Consider the following 22915-nt stretch of genomic DNA (forward strand, 5'->3'; position numbering starts at 1 on the left):
CTCGCGGTGCAAGAAAGATCGGGAGAATGAGGACAGGCACAAGTTAGTAGAGATTCGTGCTGCTGTAAAAAGAGCGATGCGCGAAGCATACAGCCACTACCATCGTCATACCTTAGCAAAAGATCTTGCTGAAAACTCAAGGAAATTCTGGTCTTACGTAAAATCGGTAAGCGGGTCTAAGGCTTCCATCCACTCACTCACTGATCAGTCTGGCCTGGCAACGGAAGACAGCAAAACGAAAGCTGAAATTTTAAATTTAGCATTTGAGAAATCTTTCACACAATAGAATCGTACAAACATACCGTCGTTCGAGTCTCGTACAGATTCTCGTATGGAGGACTTAGTGATAGACATCCCTGGGGTTGTGAAGCAGCTGAATGGGTTGAAAATAAAAAAAATCGCCAGGTCCTGATGGGATTACGATTCGGTTTTACAGAGAGTACTCTACTGCATTGGCTCCTTACTTAGCTTGCATTTATCGCGAATCTCTTGCCCAAAGTAAATTCCCGAGTGACTGGAAAAAAGCGCAGGTGACGTCTGTATATAAGAAGGGTAGAAGAACGGATCCTCAAAATTACAGACCAATATCCTTAAAATCGGATTGTTGCAGGATTCTCGAACATATTCTCAGTTCGAATATAATGAATTTCCTTGAGATAGAGAAGTTGATGTCCATGCATCAGCACGGCTTTAGAAAGCATCGCTCCTGAGAAACGCAACTCGCTCTTTTTTTCACATGATATCTTGCGAACCATGGATGAAGGGTATAAGACGGATGCCATATCCCTTGACTTCCGGAAAGCGTTTGACTCGGTGCCCCACTGCAGACTCCTAACTAATGTACGAGCATATGGAATTGGTTCCAAAATATGTGAGTGGCACGAAGACTTCTTAAGTAATAGAACCCAGTACGTTGTCCTCGATGGTGAATGTTCATCGGAGGTGAGGGTATCATCTGGAGTGCCCCAGGGAAGTGTGGTAGGTCCGCTGTTGTTTACTGTCTACATAAATGATCTTTTGGATAGGGTGGATAGCAATGTGCGGCTGTTTGCTGATGATGCTGTGGTGTACGGGAAAGTGTCGTCGTTGAGTGACTGTAGGCGGATAAAAGATGACTTGGACGGGATTTGTGATTGGTGTAAAGAATGGCAGCTAACTCTAAATATAGATAAATGTAAATTAATGCAGATGAATAGGAAAAAGAATCCTGTAAGATTTGAATACTCCATTAGTAGTGTAGCGCTTGACACAATCACGTCGATTAAATATTTGGGCGTAACACTGCAGAGCAATATGAAGTGGTACAAGCATGTAATGGCAGTTGTGGGGAAGGCAGATAGTCGTCTTCGGTTCATTGGTAGAATTTTGGGAAGATGTGGTTCATCTGTAAAGGAGACCGCTTATAAGACACTAATACGACCTATTCTTGAGTACTGCTCGAGCGTTTGGGATCCTTATCAGGTCGGGTTGAGGGAGGACATAGAAGCAAATCAGAGGCGGGATGCTAGATTTGTTACTGGTAGGTTTGATCATCACGCGTGTGTTACGGAAATGCTTCAGGAACTCGGGTGGGAGTCTCTGGAGGAAAAGAGGTGTTCTTTTCGTGAATCGCTACTGAGTAAATTTAGAGAACCAGCATTTGAGGCTGACTGTAGTACACTTTTAATGCCGCCAACTTATATTCCGCGGAAAGACCACGAAGATAAGAGAGATTAGGGCTCGTACAGAGGCATATAGGCAGTCATTTTTCCCTCGTTCTGTTTGGGAGTGGAACAGGGAGAGAAGATGCTAGTTGTGGTACGAGGTACCCTCCGCAACGCAACGCACCGTATGGTGGATTGCGGAGTATGTACGTAGATGTAGATGTACGTGCCCGTATTACCTCCGTCTCCTCTCTTTAATCGCACCAAGTGGTTGCGACTTCTGCAACTCTCGCATTTCGCGGTTTCTCCTTTTCCTTTTACTATTACCAAACCTTTAGTTTTAAAATTTTGATTTGTAATAAGGAAAATTTTAAATAATTTTTATTAGTGTTCAGAACCTTTCCACTCTCAAATATTTGTTCCCTACCATTTCATTAACCTAGACCTCCATCTAAGCTACGTATCACTCTGGCACCATAGCTAAGTTTATGCCACACTTACTGCGGTCTCTAAACCAGAAATGGGCTGTCACGCTCCAGCATAACCTAGCCAGCGTCAGAAGAAGTCCCGACTAGCCTGAAATCGGGAAAGCGGAAGTAAATTGCCGTAAAAGTGTGACCGGTCGCCGTTTCTTCAAATGTTCAAATGTCAGTGATTTCCTAAGGGATCAAACTGCTGAGGTCATCGGTCACTAGACTTACACACTACTTAAACTAACTTATGCTAAGAAACACACACGCACACATGACCGGGGGAGGACTCAAACCTATGGCAGGAGTGGCCGCGCAATCCGTGACATTGCGCCCTTAGCCGTGCGGCCATTCCGCGCGGCCCGGTTTCTTCAACCACTGTGGTGGATCAAGGGCTGTTCGGAAAGTAAGGTCCATTTGGTTGCGAAATGGAAACCACTACGCAAATCAAAAATGTTTTATTTGCAACAGATAACTACACCATCCAGCTGCTTCTCTACGTAGTCGCCGCTCCGACTTAGACATCTGTCGCCGCTTTGTTCCAACTTTCCAGTATAATCTTCATAGAAGGCAGCCACCTTTTTCTTCCGCCAGTTCACTACGCTGGCCTACAGCTCGTTGTTTATGCCAAAGTGTTGTATTCGTAATCAGCGGTTCACGTGAGCAGAGATGAAACTCAGGGGAGCCATTTACGGGCTTTATTGTAATTGATTAAACAATTCCCATCTCAAACGTTGCAGGACCATCTTTATTGCTCCAGCAGAGTGCGACCAGGATTTGTTATGAAGAAGGAAAGGCATGACAGTTACACTACTGATCATTAAAACTGCTACACCACGAAGATGACGTGCTACAGACGCGAAATTTAACCGACAGGAAGAAGATGCTGTGATAAGCAAATGATTAGTTTTCCAGAGCATTCACACATGGTTGGCGCCGGTGGCGACACCTACAGCGTGCTGACATGAGGAAAGTTTCCAACCGATTTCTCATACACAAACAGCAGTTGACCGGCGCTGCCTTGTGAAACGTTATTGCGATGCCTCGTGTAAGGAGGAGAAATGCGTACCATCATATTTACAACTTTGATAAAGGTCGGATTGTAGCCTATCGCGATTGCAGTTTATCGTATAGCGACATTGCTGCTCGCGTTGGTCGAGATCCAATCACTATTAGCAGAATATAGAATCTGTGGGTTCAGGAGGGTAATACGGAACGCCGTGCTGCATCCCGACGGCCTCGTATCACTAGCAGTCGAGATGCCAGGCACCTTTATCCACACGGCTGTAACAGATGTTGCAGCCACGTCTCGATCCTTGAGTCAACAGATGGAGACGTTTGCAAGACAACAACCATCTGTACGAACAGTTCAACGACGTTTGCAGCAGCATGGACTATCAGCTCAGAGACCATGGCTGCGGTTACTCGTGACGCTGCATCTCAGACAAGAGCGCCTGCGATGGTGTATTCAACGACGAACCTGGGTGCACAAATGGCAAAACGTCATTTTTTCAGATGAATCTAGGTTCTGTTTACAGCATCATGATGGTCACATCCGTGTTTGGCGACATCACGGTGAACGCACATTGGAAGCGTGTATTCGTCATCGCATAATGGCGTATCACCCAGCGTGATGGTATGGAGTGCCATTAGTTACACATCTTGGTCACCTCTTGTTCGCATTGACGGCACTTTGAGCAGTGGACGTTACATTACAGATGTGTTACGACCCGTGGCTCTACCATTCATTCGATCCCTGCGAAACCCTAAATTTCAGCAGGATAATGCACGACCGCATGTTGCAGGTCCTGTACGGGCCTTTCTGGACACAGAAAATGTTCGACTGCTGCCCTGGCCGGCACTTTCTCCAGATCTCTCACCAACTGAAAACCTGTGGTCAATGGTGGCCGAGTACTGGCTCGTTACAATACGCCAGTCACTATTCGTGAGGAACTGTGGTATCGTCTTGAAGCTGCATGGGCAGCTGTACCTGTACACGCCATCCAAGCTCTGTTTGACTCAATGCGCAGGCGTATCAAGACCGTTATTACGGCCAGAGGTGGTTGTTCTGGGTACTGATTTCTCAGCTTTTATGCACCCAAATTGCGTGAAAAGGAAAACATATGTCAGTTCTAGTGTACTATATTTGTCCAACGAATACCCGTTTATCATCTGCATTTCTTCTTGATGTAGCAATTTTAATGGCCAGTAGTGTATGTTACGTGGGCTGCCTGACGTCAGGCGAAATCCTTCACCAGCCCTTCATACTTTGTCGGAGGTACTACCTCTCTAGACATCTTTAGGAGCTCACTTTGTACTCAGAACTGAAAAGAGCGCCGTGGCGCGCTCAACAGGCATACCAGAGGCACTGCCCAAAATGTCTGTGGAAAGCTTCATAGAATTTTCACTGCGTTTCCCATATTTCGGCCTATCGGACCTTATTTCCGAATAGCCCTCGTATATTAAAACTAATTAATGTTACACTGATAAACAGGAAACAGTATACCTGCATGCTACCTGCGAAAAGCCGCTTATTCCAGCAAGAATTCCAGGCTCCGAAGTGTCACTCCCTACCAAGTGGTCCAACCCCTGTACTGGACCGACGCCTTGCCACAGTGTTGGCATGACTGGAAGACATTCGCTATGCCATGTTAAGATAGCGCGAGTGAGGACAATTAACAATTCATTACTCGCCTTTATGATCTGAACGGCATTTAGTAAACCGATTATGAAATTAAAAATTTAATTTCTTTAGTTGGATGGTGATTCTCCTCGGCACACGTGACTTTCAGCCAGCAACCCAGTTATCACGTTATCTTTTTTGTTCGTTATATGGATGCTACGCCTTGGAATATTTTAATGTAGGCGATTTCTGTATGCATGGCACTTCACGAAGTAGTGAGTCCAGCCGACAACTGGAGCGTTTCGCTTTGTTCTCTAATGTTAATTCGAGTGCAGTTACTGTGGCTTCATTGCGGATATTTGTACCGTATATAATTTGATTCCCGCTTGCAACATTTAGGAGAGTAAGTTGCCTTAAAAGCTTGAGATTTAGGGCACCACGTCTCTCTTAATGTGCACTGATGCCTATGTTATGCGAGGTTGTGGTTAATGAGGCACGAATGAGTGCGATTTTTATGAAAGCAGGGAGAGCTCTCACGTTATATACGAATATTTAGGTGTTTAAGTCAGTGTACAACTAATTTTCATTTGATTAACTATGGAGAAGAGAAACTTTTTTAACTGAAATTTCGGAGGCTGAGGTAGTTTGAATAATTATTTTTCATACGTTCTGTCGCACGCACTAACTTTCCTGTTCTCTGTTACATTTTTGAATATATATTGTCCTTTAAATGAAAATGGCGTTCATGAGTTTTGTTTGTAGCATAATGTTTCCTTTGTTTCGGAATGCTTTAGTCGTGGTGGGTCATAGATGATTTGTGTGATGAACATGTGTGCGCTTATGGAAACGTATGTACTGACATCGTCATATTGCATTTCTTCGTCAAATGACATTTCTGTTCTTACTACGATCCTTCATGTTAAAACAGACTTCCTGTTTCAGGATCAGTTAATTATATTGCAGAAAAATCCGTAGCTCCACACTGATGTTTAATAGGTACTCGTATTTTCGCAGGGGATACTTTGCCCGAAAGATACAAATTCTTAGGAAACACTAATACAGCATGAACCTAGTTCATTGGACGATCACTTGCTATAGGGTATAGCACAGCACCACTTTTGTTTCAGCTTTCTGTTCTGATGGAAGTTCATCTGTGACAAAATTGTAGGAATGGTTCAAATGGCTCTGAGCACTATGGGACTCAACTGCTGAGGTCATTAGTCCCCTAGAACTTAGAACTAGTTAAACCTAACTAACCTAAGGACATCACAAACATCCATGCCCGAGGCAGGATTCGAACCTGCGACCGCAGCGGTCTTGCAGTTCCAGACTGCAGCGCCTTTAACCGCACGGCCACTTCGGCCGGCTTGTAGGAATGTATCAAATTGCCCTCTAGTTCCCACATGCTTTTGGTTTTTCTCGTATTTGGAGAGGTACAGAATAGTGGAACAAATACTACGTGTTGTCTATATGTAACCAGGATTATTATCCAGTGTGCGCTTTGATGAAAAGCTGCACTCAGGGCAAATACCGTCATAAAAGACTTACTATTGAATGTACTTTAGACGTAAACGGATTCCTGTTTTCAGTAGTGTTTTTCTTGCTATTGCTAGTCCGCATTTCATAACCTATCTATTTCTGCCATGGTCAGGTATTTTGCAGTAAAAATAAACAAATTTCGTCTACTACTTTCAGTGTCTTGTTTCCAAATAAAATTCCCTCAGTTCACGTCCTCTCATTAGTCTACATTCCATTGCTTTGTTTTACTTTGGTTGATGTTCATTTTACAATCATTTGCCGTTTCTGACAGAGTTTAATGTCGACTGAAAACCTGAAATTCGATTTCTTCTCTGCGACGCTTTTCAAACGTCTCCTTGGATACCCCCAGAGCCTGCTCGGTTTACAGACCGAATAACATATGCGATAGGCTAAAACTGGCTACCGTAATCCCCTCTAAACGACGGATTCCCTTTTAAGTCCTTCGACTCGTATAGTAGCAGTCTAGTTTGTGTACAAGTTTTAAATATCCATACTTCTCTGTATCTAATCCTAGCTATTTTCAAAATTTAAAAGAGTCTATTACAGTCAAGAAACACACATATATGCATATAATGCACATGTGTTCGAATATGCACATAATGCACATCGGAACTCGTTTTTTTTTCGGCTGATAACTTTTATTGCGTTAAGTACCTTCTTTGGTGGACTCCAAAAGATAAGAAATGATGGAGACATACGAGAGTGTTATGATAAGTAATGACACTGAATTTTCTGCCTGAAAACTTTTAAAGCATTTTTAATAAAACAAACGTTATTGGCACTCTACATCTTTAGTCTTCGTGTTTACATATTTGCAGCCCTCTGAAACTAGAGGACTCCAAATTTTGGAGTATAACATGGCGGTATGTAATGTAACTATGTCGGTGCGTGAGAAACACCGTGCTGCAGTCAAGTTTCCTTCAGCACGACAAGACCAGACCATACTCGAGCGCAGCGACATATGCAACGATCCGACGCCACTTTGGAGGAAATGTGTTCGTCGCTAGGGTGACTTATGTTCAGAAGTAAATATGTAGGCCTCACGGATAAGGGCGTAGAATATTAATAAATTCGTTTTATTTAAATAGCTTTAACAGTTTCCACATAAATAGTTCGGAGGCATTACTTTGCAGCATACCTTTGTATTTGGAGGAAAAGTGGGTGACACTACAGAACATGAAGGGGCATTAAGGACACGTGTACCTGAAGAGTGTAACGCATGAAAATGTCTTAGAAAAGGCCAATAACCAGGAGAAGACGTCAAGTGGCTGGTAACACCTGTGTAAGATCTTAATCTCAAGGTATTCCTCCTGCTTCAATAGCTTACAAGTCAACTCTTAATCCCCGTTCCAAACTCATTGCTCAGGGAACGTTGAGTCCTTTCTGCAGGAATACTCGTGTAAATTTAATGAACGCAACACTCTTGCGTCTGCAAGGCTTTAGAGCGACAGGATTCAAACGTGGTGATGTAAACTATTTCACTTTAAAAGTACTGATCAGTCTGATGGGAGTGCGCAAAGCTACGGTGCAAACAAATTCTAAGCATCGACATATGAAATCGCATACAACGCTTTAACAGTGGCTATTGTTATCAGATTGATATCTGGATAATAATTACAATTATTAACAGAATTTCTGGAAATTAGTTTCAATTATTCAGCAAACATACGGCAGGATGTAAAACATATTGTTACTCGCAACTTCCTGGCGGATTAAAACTGTGTGCCGGACCGAGACTCGAAATCGGGACATTTGCCTTTCGCGGACAAATGCTCTACTACCTGAGCTACCCAAGCACGACTCACGCCCCGCCCTCACAGCCGGCCGCGGTGGTCGTGCGGTTCTAGGCGCTCCAGTCTGGAGCCGCGCTGCCGCTACGGTCGCAGGTTCGAATCCTGCCTCGGGCATGGGTGTGTGTGATGTCCTTAGGTTAGTTAGGTTTAAGTAGTTCTAAGTTTAGGGGACTGATGACCTCAGCTGTTAAGTCCCATAGTGCTTAGAGCCATTTGAACCTGTCCTCACAGCTTTACTTCTGCCAGTACCTCGTCTCCTACCTTCCAAGCTTTACAGAAGCTCTCCTGCGATCCTTGCAGAACTAGCACTCCTGAAAGAAAGGATATTGCGGAGACATGGCCTAGCCACAGCCTGGGTGATGTTTCCAGAAGTAAAGCTGTGAGGACGGGGCGTGAGTCGTGCTTGGGTAGCTCACGTGGTAGAGCACTTGCCCTCGAAATGCAAAGGTCACGAATTCGCGTCTCGGTCCGTCACACAGTTTTAATCTGCCAGGAAGTGAAAATCTCATTCTGGATATTGTTACTCGCTTGCGTTTCTAAGCGCTCAGAAGCTGTAGTCTGCAGATGGGAATCTACTGAAGAGACTTTCCACGCTGTAAGAATTTATGAGGGAGGACTTAGAAATGCTCTGTCTGCAACAGGTAATCCCTGTAATTAGCTTACTGACATGCCCAGTCCCTACATGCGTTTCACAAATTCATCCACAAACCACCTGTGTCTTGTTATATCTGTACAACTCTTTCTTCGAGAAGTTGAGGTGTTAAATGTAACCAGCCTCACGAAACTCTCAGACGACTCCTACTCTGGGAAATATTTCTACACTTTGCTTGCTTTTCCTCATCGCTGGCAATACACATCTCATCTTGAAATAGGCCAAACTGCTTACAGGTATTGCAAAAAATTTCATATCCCACATTATACCACTGTGCCTCCTCCACGTTTGTTGAATCATTTTCAGGAATCGTGTCATTTACAATATTTTAAATCCTTTGGCTTACAGAATAATTTCAATCAAATTTAGTCCTGAATAAATAGAAAAAGCAGTTTACTATTTAATTATGATGCGGAATGGTATTATTTATTTGACCATTTTTACAATTGTTTAAATTCAGAACAGGAAATTCACATCTGATTCCAATGAAGACGCAGAAGCAGGGCGCACTGACACCAGAAGTCACTAGTACACCAGCGCCTGAAAATTAAAACAAATGATATAATGAGTCTCTCAGCTTTAACAGTGTCTTTTATGTAACAGTGACCATTATAATCTATATTGAGGCGACAAAAGTCATGGGATAACGATATGCACATATACAGATGGCAGTAGTACTGTGCAAGGGCAGTGCATTGGTGGACTTGTCATTTGTACTCAGGTAATTCATTTGAAAGAGTCTCCGACGTGATTATAGCTAACTCCGCAATACTAATTTTCTTATATTTAAGCAGATTGTTTCTTATGATGTTAATAATCTCTTTGACAGGGATGTTGGTGTATGGGTTAACTATGTCTAGTGATGCTAATTTAGCGTTCGTGGGATATGGATGTCTTTAATTAAGCTTATGAGTTCATGTATATTATGTATGGTGTAGTTATTTTCAAAATTATAGTATTTGGTAATGAGGTCTTTTACTTATCGGCTTTTGAAGTATGCAGTTCACATCTAGCAGTTTATATCTAGCAGAAAATAGAGCCACTATGAATATATTGGAAGAAAGAGAAACACACACACACACACACACGCACACAAACAGCACCCCAGACTATATCCTTAATGAAAAAACTGAGTTGGCTAACACCCCTTTCCTGGAAAATTTTCAAAAATTATTTTCCACCCTCCAAATGAAATAGTGTTCCTAAACCTATCTGCAGAGCAATCAGCAAATTTATATGATACTACAATTCTCATGATGCTGAATGTAAATAAATAATGCACTAAAAAAATGTCGTGTGACTAGGGCCTCCCGTCGCGCAGACCGTTGGCCTGGTGCAAGTCTTTCGATTTCACGCCACTTCGGCGACTTGCCAGTCGATGGGGATGAAATCATGATGATTAAGACAACACAACAGCCAGTCCCTGAGCGGAGAAAATCTCCGACCCAGCCGGGAATCGAATCCGGACCCTTAGTATTGACATTCTGTCACTCTGACCACTTAAAAAGAAATCTCATTTTGTTCGATTTCTTTCGTTTCATCTGCTCGGGGCGAACGTCGCAAGACCCCCATTTCAGTTCGTCGTTGGTCTATTAACTCAGATTTTTTATTGTAGAGAGCAGCTAACCCTCCGACCGAACACACTGAGCTACCGTGCCGGCGTCCACTAAGCTACCGTGGCGGACAATAATGTAGAACTGTGACATTGAACGTCTTTATAATTAGTGTAGCAGTATTCGCTCTAATAATCACAAAGTTAATGTCTCTCTGTACTGGTGTAAAAGGCGTTTAAGTGGTATAAGTCAATATATGATCTTTTTCCAAACATGGGGCATCTTTATAATGTTACGATATATCATAGCATCTTTGACACTCAAATGTTTGTAAACACTTTGTATCAACCAAAACTTGCGGTGCATGTTAGGTGTCCGTTCTGTGACTAATATGATGTGCTCCGTGACACAAAGTTACGTGCGCAACGGTAGGAATGTGGTGGAAATGTATTCAGTGACAAATCTGAAGCGCTCAATTATACAAATTTATGTGTGCAATAATGGGAATGTGGCGAAAATACGAATGCCATCTGCTGGATGAAAACTATGAAAACAGGTACTCCTAACCGGCATTTCACGTGAGTCACGTCCCAATGCAAATCTGTAACGCAACCATCTGTGTGACGTGCTTCTAATTATGTATTATTTATATTTCAGGACAACTAATCAGTAAAAAAAGCACCACATGTTCTAATGAAAGCATGAAAGCCGTCTGATGCTGAACTGTAATGATTCGAAACCGGTAACAGTACCTTTTGAATAAAGGAACTTAAAATAAATTTGTGGCTGGTTGCTGTCTCAACACCATCAGCATTTGTCTGGAAATAGTTACTGTCGGCCACTTGGGAACTATCTGCAGCCATTCATGGACTTCATGTTGCAAGGCAAAGATGTCAAGTTACCGGGTGACAAATGTCCGCGATTGGTTTGAAAACCATTCTGTACAGTTCGAACAAATGATTCGGCCACCCAGATCGCCCGACACGAATCCCATCGAACATAAATAGGAAATGATCGAGAGGTCAGTTCGTGCACCATATCCTGCACCGGCAACGCTTTAGTAATTATAGACGGCTGTAGAGGCGGCATGGCGCAATATTTCTGCTGGGGACATCCAAAGATATGTTGAGTCCATGCCACGTCGAGTTGCTGCACTACGCAAGCAAAAGGCGGTCCGACACGGTATTAGGAGCTATTCCAAGACTTTTGGCACCTCAGTGCACATAGCACCATAAAGCGGTAAAGACTCAATGTCATTATCATATATAAATCTAGCATAAAAAGTTCTCCCATTACTGCGACGTCAGACTAGGATAAAATTCCTAGCTTTTGATGATAGCTTCCATCATCATTGTCAGGGGCTAAAACTGACTATCTGAATCTGACGAATCCACGATGTCCTTATCCCTCATCTTTTCCTAGTTCTTCGTAGGATATAACACCGTAGTTGTAACACCGTAGTTGTAACATCTTTGACTCCCCAACAGCCTGGGTCCCTTGTTCCAACACAACATTAACTCCGCATCTGACCTTCCCGATTTCAGTTTTCCGTGATATGCCAAAATGACTTCAGGCAAATGCCGAGATTGTTCCTTTGAAAGAGCAGGGCCTATTCCTTCTGCACCGTTCAAACAATCCGATTTTATGTTGCATCCAGAGTGACCTCTATGTTGAAGAGACGTTACACCTTTATTCTTTCGAACCTAGCCACTGCTTAAGCTGCAAATAAATTAAAAATATCATCAGCAGTGGCTTACAAAGACTTACGACATAACAACTCACCATCCTATTAGTAAAGACCTTGTTTAAGTGGGCGGAGGTGTAGACAGATTTTTAAAGCAGCTTCATACCCTTGCGTTGGAAAACTGTCACTAAAAGGTGCAAGGACTCAAACGACATGGAGATACAAAGTCATTGGAAGCCACTGCACTGAAGACACACAATGTGTATCCACAGATCATGGACATGCTGCCTGTAACGGGGACATTGATGATCTCCACATTAGTCCCTCATTCAGATGTCCTATGTCCAGGAGAAGACGGCTAGAGGGGAAGTGAATATAAGAAAAAGACTAAAGCAACTAAAGAAAGCGAAACGTTCTTTGAGGCAGAGCCTGAAATATCAGAACTTTGAGCGTAGTGGGGAAGCTTCAGTGTCTGAAAAGGAAAATGCAACAGGTACAGTCTAGTGATGTAAAGAAGATAACGATATCTGGTCAGACGGAAATAAGATAATATCGACAGTAGCAGAAAATGCTGTAACAGAATTATGAATCATCGAAAATAGGAAGGTAAGTATTAGAGGGATTTAGAAAACGAGGGAGTTACTGTGAACCATTGATAGTGTTGTTCTCATTAGAATTCACTGCAGACAGACACTGACAAGAATAGTTCAGGTATATATGCGAACATGACAATCGGAAGATGAAGAAATAGAGAAAATATTTGAAGATACTGAACAAGTAATTCAGTACGTAAGGGAAAATGATAATAACCATTAGGGACTGTAATCCGATAGTAGGAGGAGAAACAGGAGATTTACAGTAAAATGTGGCTTAGTAGTAGAAATTCATTCTGCAATAATATGCCTCCTTCAATAAATTTAAGCTATAAATAGCGAATACACTGTTAATGACAATAACAAGTGGTAAACGTTGAAAAGCCCCAGAGGCAAGGGAAGATACAAGCAGGGTTATATTACGTTCGGACTGAGTTTCCGAGATCTGATATTGGATTGTAAACGGTGTCCTGGTTCAGATCTAAAATCGAATCACAATTTAGTAATGATGAAGAGCAGTCTGATATTAAAGAGAAATGTGTGGAACGATCAGTGTGGAAAGAGATGGGGTACTGAAGTACTGAACGGCGACGAGAAGCGTTTGATATTCTCTAAATCTGTGACCACATCGAAGTTGAATACCACACTAGTCAGGACAGTCGTAAATGAATGAATATCTCAAAAGTGGGAAATGACAGAAGTTGGTCAGACAAATATAAGTACAAGATGTGTAACGGCAAGGAAACCTTGGGTACACGAGAAATACTTCAACTGTTCGGCGAAAGAGAGAAGTGCAAAAATATTCAGGGAAAGACAAGACTACAGAAATTTAAGTCACTTAGGAATGCGCTAAATAGGAAGTGCAGGAAAGCCAAACTGAAATGGCTATAGGAAAAATTTGAACAAATCTAAGGAGAGATGGTCGTCGGAAAGACTGTTTCGGCATACAGAAAAGGCAAAAAACCCATCGGTGAAATCAGAAATAATGGCCGCAGCATTAAGAGTTCAATGGGAATTCCGCTGTTAAAAGCAAAGGAGACAGCAAATAGATTGAAAGAGTACACTGAAGGCCTCCCTGTGGATGGGACCTTGTATGAAGACTTGAAAGAAGAAGAAACGCGACTCTGAATGGAAGTCACAGTGGATCCAGTATCGGATGCAAAAGTTTACGGAGTGCATGCGATCAAATGAGGTTCTAATTTTGTGCAAAATGTTTTCGGTGAAAGAAACGTAGCACAACTCTGGCAAGATACAGCTCAAAAATATTGTGAGTCTTCCCTTAGTACTTGTAAAACATGCTAATACTGCCACTTTATAATCGGTACTCGCAACGCATAATTTAATGTTAGTGTACAGTTTGTGTGACATTTGAACCTTTTATTTTGCAGACAAGCAGAGAAAGTTCAGTTGCAACCCAGTAGTTTGTATATTCACACTTCAGTGGTTCCCGACAGTGGCTAACAACGTGAAGTAAATCCTTGTGAATAGATCTTAGAACACTATTGCCAACTTTGAGAACCCCCAGCTATGTGACATTTTAGTTACTGGGTGAGTGCCGGTGAACGGTGAAGTACGTTTGAAATATCATGACAAATAGCTCTGAATAAACTTTTTATTAGTAAAAAGTAACTGTATGATACCCAGGCGCTAATCGATCCGTCCGCTTATGTACGAGGGTCACTCCAAAAGAAATGCACACTATTTTTGTAAAAATACAGTTTCCATTTTGCATGTGTGAAAGTTTTGCAGTGTCTAGATACATTCTTCCCGCTTGTTTTTAAACTTAGTTCAACCTGTTCCCGTGAGTGGCGCCGTCACAGTCTTCAAGATGGCTGCTACACTTGACGTTCGTCAGAAGCTACGTGCTGTGATAGAATTCCTGTGATATGAAAAAGAGACAGTGGGAAACATCCACAAGAGGTTAAAAAAGGTGTATGGAGATATGCTGTCGATCGCAGTGCAGTTAGTCGGTGGGCAAGCAGGTTACATGATGAAAGCGGGCACGGCAATATTGAAGATTGTCCTCGCAGCGGCAGGCCTCGTACTGCACACACTCCAGACAATGTGCAGAGAATTAACGAATTGGTGACTGCTGACAGACGCATCACAGTCAACGAATTGTCACGCTACGTTGGGATAGGGGAAGGAAGTGTTTGCAGAATACTGAAAGTGTTGACGTTAAAAAAGGTTTGTGCCAGGTGGGTTCCCAGGATGTTGAAAGTGGCTCACAAAGAAACAAAAAAAAAAAAAAACCGGTATGCAGCGAACCTTTGTAACAGTACGAGAATGGTGGAGATGAATTTCTTGGAAGAATTGTGACAGGTGATGAAACATGGCTCCATCATTTTTCACCAGAGACGAAGAGGCAATCAGTGGAGTGGCATCATGCAAATTCACCCGAGGAAAAAAAAAAAAAATTCAAAACCACACCTTCTGCTGGAAAAGTTACGGCTATGGTGTTTTTCGATTCCGAAGGACTCTTGCTTGTGGGCATCATGCCAAGTGGAACCACCATAAATTCTGATGCATATGTGACGACATTGAAGAAACTTCAAGCTCAACTGAGCCGTGTTCGACCACATCGGAAAAAGCAGGATGTTTTGCTGTTGCACGACAATGCACGGCCACATGTCAGTCAAGAAACCATGGAAGCGATCTCAAACCTCGGAAGAACAACACTGAACACCCGCCTTACAGTCCTCACTTGGCTCCATGTGACTATTGTCTCTTTGGGAAACTGAAAGACTCTCTTCGTATAACAAGGTTTGAAGATGATGACTCCCTTGTGCACGTTGCCAAACAGTGGCTCCAACAGGTTGGTCCAGAATTTTACCGTGCGGGTATACAGGCGCTGGTTCCAAGATGGCGTAAGGCAGTTCAGAGGGATGGAAATCATGTGGAGAAATGAAAATATTGTTTCTAAAGGATGTATCTACACACTGTAAAACTATCGAACATGAAGAATAAAAGATGGATTTCAAAAAAATAGTGTGCATTTCTTTTGGTGTGACCCTCGTAATTGTAAAACATGCTAATACTGCCACTTTATAATCGGTACCCGCAACGCACAATGTACTGTTAGTGTACAATTGGTGTGACATTTGAACGTTTTATTTTGCAGACAAGTAGCGAGAGCTCAGTCACAAGCCAGTACTTTGTATATTCATACTTCAGTGGTTCCAGATAGTGCCTGACAACGTGAAGTAAATCTTTGTGAATAGACGTTAGAACTCTACGGCCAAGTTTGAGAACCCACAGCCATGTGACATTTTAGTTACGGGGTGAGTGCCAGTGAACTGCGAAGTACGTTTGAGATTTCACGACAAATAGCTTTGAATAAATATGTTATTAGTAAAAAGCAACTGTATGATATCCAGGCGCTAATCGATCCATCCAGTCATGTAGTTCACTACATTTTCAGCGTTTATATTGACGCGGACTACCAGACGCTGCAGAAAGCGTCGCTGCTCTGCAGGTCTTCCTGCTTTACAATTTCCTTATCACATTCTTGTTAAACTATACCTGCAGCTGACTTGTAGGTATAAAGAAAGCTGAAGGCAAACGCTATTCATCCTACACTGTCGGCTTCGGTTTTAAGCAGTGAGCAATTGAAAATCTTGCAAATGCGGCTCAGTGGTACTTACTATGCGCAATTCCCTGAGTAAACAGTTGAGGAGGCCTGTCAGGAGCAGCGCTATGGTCTGCAGCAGGGCACCCACAACGGGAAGTCTCGCCACCTGTGGAGCGTAAAAGAAAGGCAAATGGTAGCGGCGTTACTGTCCGGTGCCAAAACATCGCTTAGATTAGTTGCTAGCAGCTACATCACTTACCGTTTGCAAAATCATAGAGAGGCCGGTAACTGCAACAATAATCTCGATAGAGACCGTCACCTGTATCTGTTAAAACACAGAGAAGCGTTAGTGTTTTGGTTAATGTGAGAATCATATAGAGGCATTGGAATGCAGTTTGATTTAGATATGAGGTCAAATATTCAGATGAGCGGAACGCGACCACATCATGCATGATGTTTCAAATTATTGTTTCTTTACTACTAATGTTATTCGAAATAGAATCTACAGACAGAATCCGCATCTACTGCTGAATATAACAAAAAAAAAATAATGTCATGGCACGACTAGCTGTTCAAAAGATACGACGTCTAATACTGATATTACCCGAACACTGCCGCATTATGCATGACGTTTCAATTTATTACTTCTTTACTGACGGCTCTTTTCACAGCCAATATCCCCATACTGCAGGGCGAAATTCGGAAGAAATACAGGCGCAATATTTATACAAATACGTGTGATATATGTTAAATGTATGTGAAACATATTTGATATGTACGTACGCAGGCAGAACCAAAGGTAAATAACTCGTACTAAATCTCTGGAAATATTTCAGCCGAATTTGGTACATGTATCAGTTACGATCTGGTAGGAAGTGCTGTGGGGGCAACTACGAACAGCCTCTTGGGATAGGGGTAGTAACGTAGAGAGAAGGGGAAGAAGGAGAAGATGAAAACAAAGAGGGTGATTAGATGGTCGGAGAGAGTGGGAGAGACAAATGGACAGAGAGGGAGGAGAGGAGGAGATGAACAAAAGAAGGAAAGAGGAGGAGATGTAAAGAAAGTGGAGGGAGGGGAGATGGAAAGGAAGAGGAGGGAGGTGGAGATGGAATCAGATGACGGAGGAGGAGGACATAGGAGGAAGGAGCAAACAGACAGAGGGATAGAAGCAAATGGACAGAAAGAGGGGAAAGAGCAGGTAGAGATAGGGGGCTGAGAGTGGGGAAAGAAGACATGAGCAGAGAGTCGGCGTGGGTGGAGCAAGTAGACGGAGAGAGGAAGAAGTGGAGATAGAGGAAAAGGGGCTGTGGGGAGGGTAGGAACAAAATAAATACGCGGACAACGCCGGGTACTCAACTAGTATTTTCATAAAAGAAATGAGAAAGAAAGACACAGGAAAACTTGTATAGCGCACACGAGAACATGGAATGTAAAATTATACGCTTTTATTACTTTACAGTTGGTTACTCACACGTGCTGAATTTATATTCATCGCAAGAACATGGAAAGCAGTAATTGTCACGACGCGTTTTGAACGCCACATTTTTACAACTGCCTGGTTACTTTTAAGTTTATGTAGAAAAACAAACTTTGTTAACATTCATATAAGGTTCCTTGTCATCGCACAGTTTGACAGAAAAGAACGCATAACGCATATCGCCGGATACTGGCGAGGGTTGTATTCTGACGCAGTCTTCTCGGGATGTGGTCTAGTTTTTACTCTGGATGGCCGATATTACCTGCTCTTGGAACCTGTCCTTTCATTTGCCGCTGGCGAGGACTGCGCGTGGATCAAAATGAAACTAACTGAATACGAAGTCCTGTTCTCTTTGATTACCACGCATTCTTGGAAAGCTTTTTGCAGTGCGTCGTGGTCACTGTAAGTAGAATTCTTCCTCAGAATTTTATTTGCTAGCCCAAATTTTCCTTTGCCTTTCTTTTTCATGACTTTAATGAAAATATTAATGAACGTGGTACAATATAAACAGCGTTACATCGGTTTGTATACAGTGCATGTAACGTAAGAATTGAAAGTAAAAACAAATTTGTAATAGTTTACATTCAGGGCATCGAGTACACTTCTTGGTTATTTTCGTATCATATTTAATTTTTACATTAATTGCCTTCAGATATTCTTAGTTACAACCTTCCAATTACCATTCAGTATATTTTCACGCCTAAATGACTCATAAATGTCATGTACTTTGGTTGGTGTTCCTCTCTTTGAAAAGACAATACAATGACACTTAGAATGAAAATTTTACTGCTGTGTGCTTGCATAATGGTATTGTTTAAACTATTAATTCTGCAGGATGAAGCCTTCGATTTCTATTAAGTAATGAATGAACAACTACGTTAATTTTAGCTTATTTCTAGAAACCGCCAGTGTGACAAACTTGAGCGGTGTGTCTGCCATTTGGTGCTGCCACCTGGTGTGACTGCGCATCTGGAGATGCTACATTTCATGCAGCGAAACCGGTAGCCATTAAAATAATTATGTTACCAGAGTTATTCGGAAAGTAAGGTCTAATCAGTGCCGAGTTGAGAACTACGGTTAAAATCCGATGAATCTTTGCACAGATGTGTTTATCAGTGTCCGCAGTACGCACGTCGATCGCGTCACGTTACTCGTTTCACATCTGAGCGCACAGTGATATGCAATGATGCCTGGAATGAAGACGCTCCCCAAGACCCAGGCGATCATTGTAGGCAAAACCACCCCTTCCATCCATCTCCTCGACTTCTATCTCACCATTTATGGCCGTCCTATCGCCCTCACCCTCACCCTTAAGTACCTTGGCGTCACCCTTAACCGTCACCTCTCCTGGACCCCCATCTCCGGACAATCCAAGCCAAGGCACGCTCCCAACTCCATCTCCTCAAGCTCTTTTCTGGCCGCACATGGAGTCTGGACCCCTCCACCATCCTCTACACCTATAAATCCATTATACGCCCTATCCTCTGCTACGCTCATCCCGTCTGGATCTCCGCCCCTCCTATCTTTTACAAATCCCTTCAAATCCTAAAACGCCATGTGCTCCGCCTCGCCTATCGCATCCGCCTCCCCTCCGCCACGTGGATCCTGTATGACCTAATTCCGTTCCCGCGTCTCCTTCTTTTCCTCGAACGGATACGGATCCTCTATACCTCCCGCAAACTTGATCCCCCTCACCCGCTTGTCTCTCCCATCCTCTCCCACACCCGTCCGTTGCCGCGCCTGCATTCCCACATCCCACCTGCTCTCCATCTCTCCACTCTCCATACCCTCGCCCAAGGTGGCTTCCACCAACTCCCCCTCTCTGATGATACCCTCATCCCGTCCATCTACCCCTCCTACCAACTTTGATCCTCCTCTACCGCACCCTGTGTTTTTCCCCGAGAGCACCCTCTCTCCCTTCTCTCCCTCCTCCCTTCCTCCCTCCCACCTCCTCCCGGGCTTCCCCTACCCCCTATCTTCTTTCCTCCCCCTCCCATCTCCTCTACTACTGGCATCTCCACTCTCCCCTCTTCCTCCTCCCCCCCCCCTTTTTTCCCCTTCTGGCAGGTCCCTGGACTCGCACACGTATAGTGAACTTTCGCGCGCCGGAGATCATCTAGTGTTTGCGTGTGCCGTCGTGTTCGTGCTCAAGTGTTCCAGTGTTTATTCGTTAATGCTACAACGTTCGCGTGTGCCATCTGCCGTCTCTGTGCGTGTCCACGGGTCAGAAGATTTTTATTTTGGACTCTGCGCCCGTGAACGGCTCCGTGTGTTTTAATTTTGTATGTCTACGTTTGTATAACCACCCTGTCTGTTCTGCGATTGTCTTCTTTTGAATCATTAGTTTTATCTGTGGCCGAAGAGCGGCGTAATATACCGCTGCTGGCCTACCTGTATCAGGTGTGAAATTAACAATAAAGGAAAAAAAGACGCTCCAGCAGCGCTTTCAGTGGGAAGAATTTGATCATCCACTATGCCGCCCGGTCTTGGGCCCTCGAACTTTCTCCTCTGATCACATGACCCACTGGCTATGAAAACAACATTTTGGCACAAATAACGAGCTGCAAACCAACGTAGAGAATCTGCGAGAAGCAAAGGTGGCTGCCTCCTATGACGAGGATATTGCAAAGTACGTAAACACTATGACAAATGCCTAAGTCGGAGTGGCGACTACACTACTGACCATTAAAATTGCTGCACCACGAAGATGACGTCCTACAGACGCGAAATTTAACCGACAGGAAGAAGATGCTGTGATACGCAAATGATTAGCTTTTCAGAGCATTCACACAAGGTTGGCGCCGGTGGCGACAACTACAACGTGCTGACATGAGGAAAGTATACAACCGATTTCTCATACACAAACAGCAGTTGACCGACGTTGCCTGGTGAAACGTTGTTGCGATGCCTCGTGTAAGGAGGAGAAATGCGTACCATCACGTTTACGACTTTGATAGAGGTTGGATTGTATCCTATCGCGATTGCGATTTATCGTATCACGACATTGCTGCTCGCGTTGGTCGACATCCAATGACTGATAGCAGAATATGGAATCGGTGGGTTCAGGAGGGTAATACGGAACGCCGTGCTGAATCCCAACGGCCTCGTATCACTAGCAGTCGAGATGACAGGCATCTTATCCGCATGGCTGTAACGGGTCGTCCAGCCACGTCTCGATCCCTGAGTCAACAGATGGGGACGTTTGCAAGACAACAACCATCTGCACGAACAGTTCGGCGACGTTTGCAGCAGCATGGACTATCAGCTCGGAGTCCATGGCTTTGGTTACCCTTGACGCTGCATCACAGACAGGAGCGCCTGTGATAGTGTACTCAACGACGAACCTGGGTGTACGAATGGCAAAACGTCATTTTTCGGGATGGATCCAGGTTCTGTTCACAGCATCATGATGGTCGCATCCGTGTTTAGCGAAATCGCGGTGAACGCCCATTGTAAGCGTGTATTCGTCATCGCCGTAATCACCTGGCGTGATGGTGTGGGGTGCCATTGGTTACAAGTTCCGGTCACCTCTTGTTCGCATTGACGGCACTTTGAACAGTGGATGTTACATTTCAGATGTGTTACGACCCCTGGCTGTACCCTTCATTCGATCCCTGCTAAACCCTACGTTTCAGCAGGATAATGCTCAACCGCATGTAGCAGATCTTGTAAAGGCTTTCTGGACGCAGATCTCTCACCAATTGAAAACGTCTTGTCGATGGTGGCCGAGCGACTGGCTCGCCACAATACGCCAATCACTACTCTTGATGAACTGTGGTATCGTGTTGAACCTGCATGGGCAGCTGTGCCTGTACACGCCATCCAAGCTCTGTTTGTCTCATTGCCCAGGCGGATCGAGACCGTTATTAAGGCCAGAAGTGGTTGTCTTGGGTACTGATTTCTCAGGATCTATGCACCTAAATTGCGTGAAAATGTAGTCACATGTCAGTTCTAGTATAATGTATTTGTCGAATGAATACCCGTTTATCATCTGCATTTCTTCTTGGTGTAGCAATATTAATGGCCAGTAGTTATGTAGGGAAGTAGCTGGAAGATATAATTAACTGTTCAAAGTACTGTATAACATTTTAAATTTTCGCTGTGGTTCGCAATTCGCGACGGATCGGACCTCACTTTCCGAATAAACTGAGGCGGTATTCTTGCCTCATGATGACCTACCTCTCGCCTCTAGTCGTCAGTTGGGTCCTGCTTTTCGAAGCTAAAATGTTCAAATGTGTGTGAAATCTTATGGGACTTAACTGCTAAGGTCATCAGTCCCTAAGCTTACACACTACTAAACATAAATTATCCTAAGGACAAACACACACACCCATGCCCGAGGGAGGACTCGAACCTCCGCCGGGACCAGCCGCGCAGTTTTCGAAGCTAGAGAGACTTACTATGCAGAGCAGGATGTAGACGAGATGCAGAGTGTAGCACAGCGCAGTGTTGACGTCGTTGAGGAGCGCTAAGAGCAGGGCGTAGACGGCGCGCAGGAGCGCCGTGACGACCAAGTTAAAGCGTCCGCAGTTGCTGCACGACAGGTAAGGGTTCGGGTCGATCGCCATGGGCGCGGGCTCGGGTGTCGGCGCGTGCCTCATGTAGGCCGGGTTGGGTGGCGCAGCTACAGCTGCAGCTAGCGGCTTGAGCACAGGGAAGGGCGCCGCCTTGGGCGACACCGGGTGCACCGACTCTTCGGACGACGAGCTGGGATGCGGTTTGGGCGGCGCGGGCACCGCTGCAGCTGCCTGCGTGGGCAGGCAGACCACGGCGGCCAGCGCCACCAAGAGGCACAGCTTCCAGGGCGACATGGCGGGCTCTGCTTCTTATCGCAAGTCAAAACAAAAGACATCACAGTAAATGCAAGGTATCAGGTGAGCACCGTACAGACTGGGGAGCATAATATTACAGTCCCCATCCCATCACCAGAATGAGGACCACTTGGTGGCGTTGCGAGCATGTGATGCCGTAAGAAAGGCGTACAGTGAGGTGGCAAAAGTAATGGGATTGTAACACCGGAAATGCATATCCTCCTATTTCCATCTATTGTACCATAAATTTTTTTCCGTATTTTGTTACCTGAAGATATTACATTTCTGTGTCTTTATATATTGTAATTGTTTTACTATAAATATACAGGGTCTTACAAAACGGTACGGCCAAACTTTCAGGAAACATTCCTCACACACAAATAAAGAAAAGATGTTATGTGGACATGTGTCCGGAAACGCTTAATTTCCATGTTAGAGCTCATTTTAGTTTCGCCAGTATGTACTGTACTTCCTCGATTCAAATTGTAAATTTTCAGCCGGCTGGT

General features: G+C 43.9%; 1 protein-coding gene across 1 annotated transcript; it reads right to left on the reverse strand.

The window, feature by feature from the left end:
* Window positions 1-9124: 9124 nt before the first annotated feature.
* Window positions 9125-22409, reverse strand: LOC124803253. Its single transcript, XM_047264435.1, has 4 exons — window positions 21999-22409; window positions 16381-16446; window positions 16195-16287; window positions 9125-9260 (listed from the first exon to the last, which is right to left on the reverse strand). Exons 1-4 carry the CDS (start codon window positions 22407-22409, stop codon window positions 9246-9248), a joined length of 585 nt encoding a protein of 194 aa, XP_047120391.1. The 3' UTR covers window positions 9125-9245.
* Between the last annotated feature and the right edge of the window lie 506 nt (window positions 22410-22915).

This window comes from Schistocerca piceifrons, chromosome 6, assembly GCF_021461385.2.
Source record: "Schistocerca piceifrons isolate TAMUIC-IGC-003096 chromosome 6, iqSchPice1.1, whole genome shotgun sequence".
Taxonomy (NCBI): Eukaryota; Metazoa; Arthropoda; class Insecta; order Orthoptera; family Acrididae; genus Schistocerca; species Schistocerca piceifrons.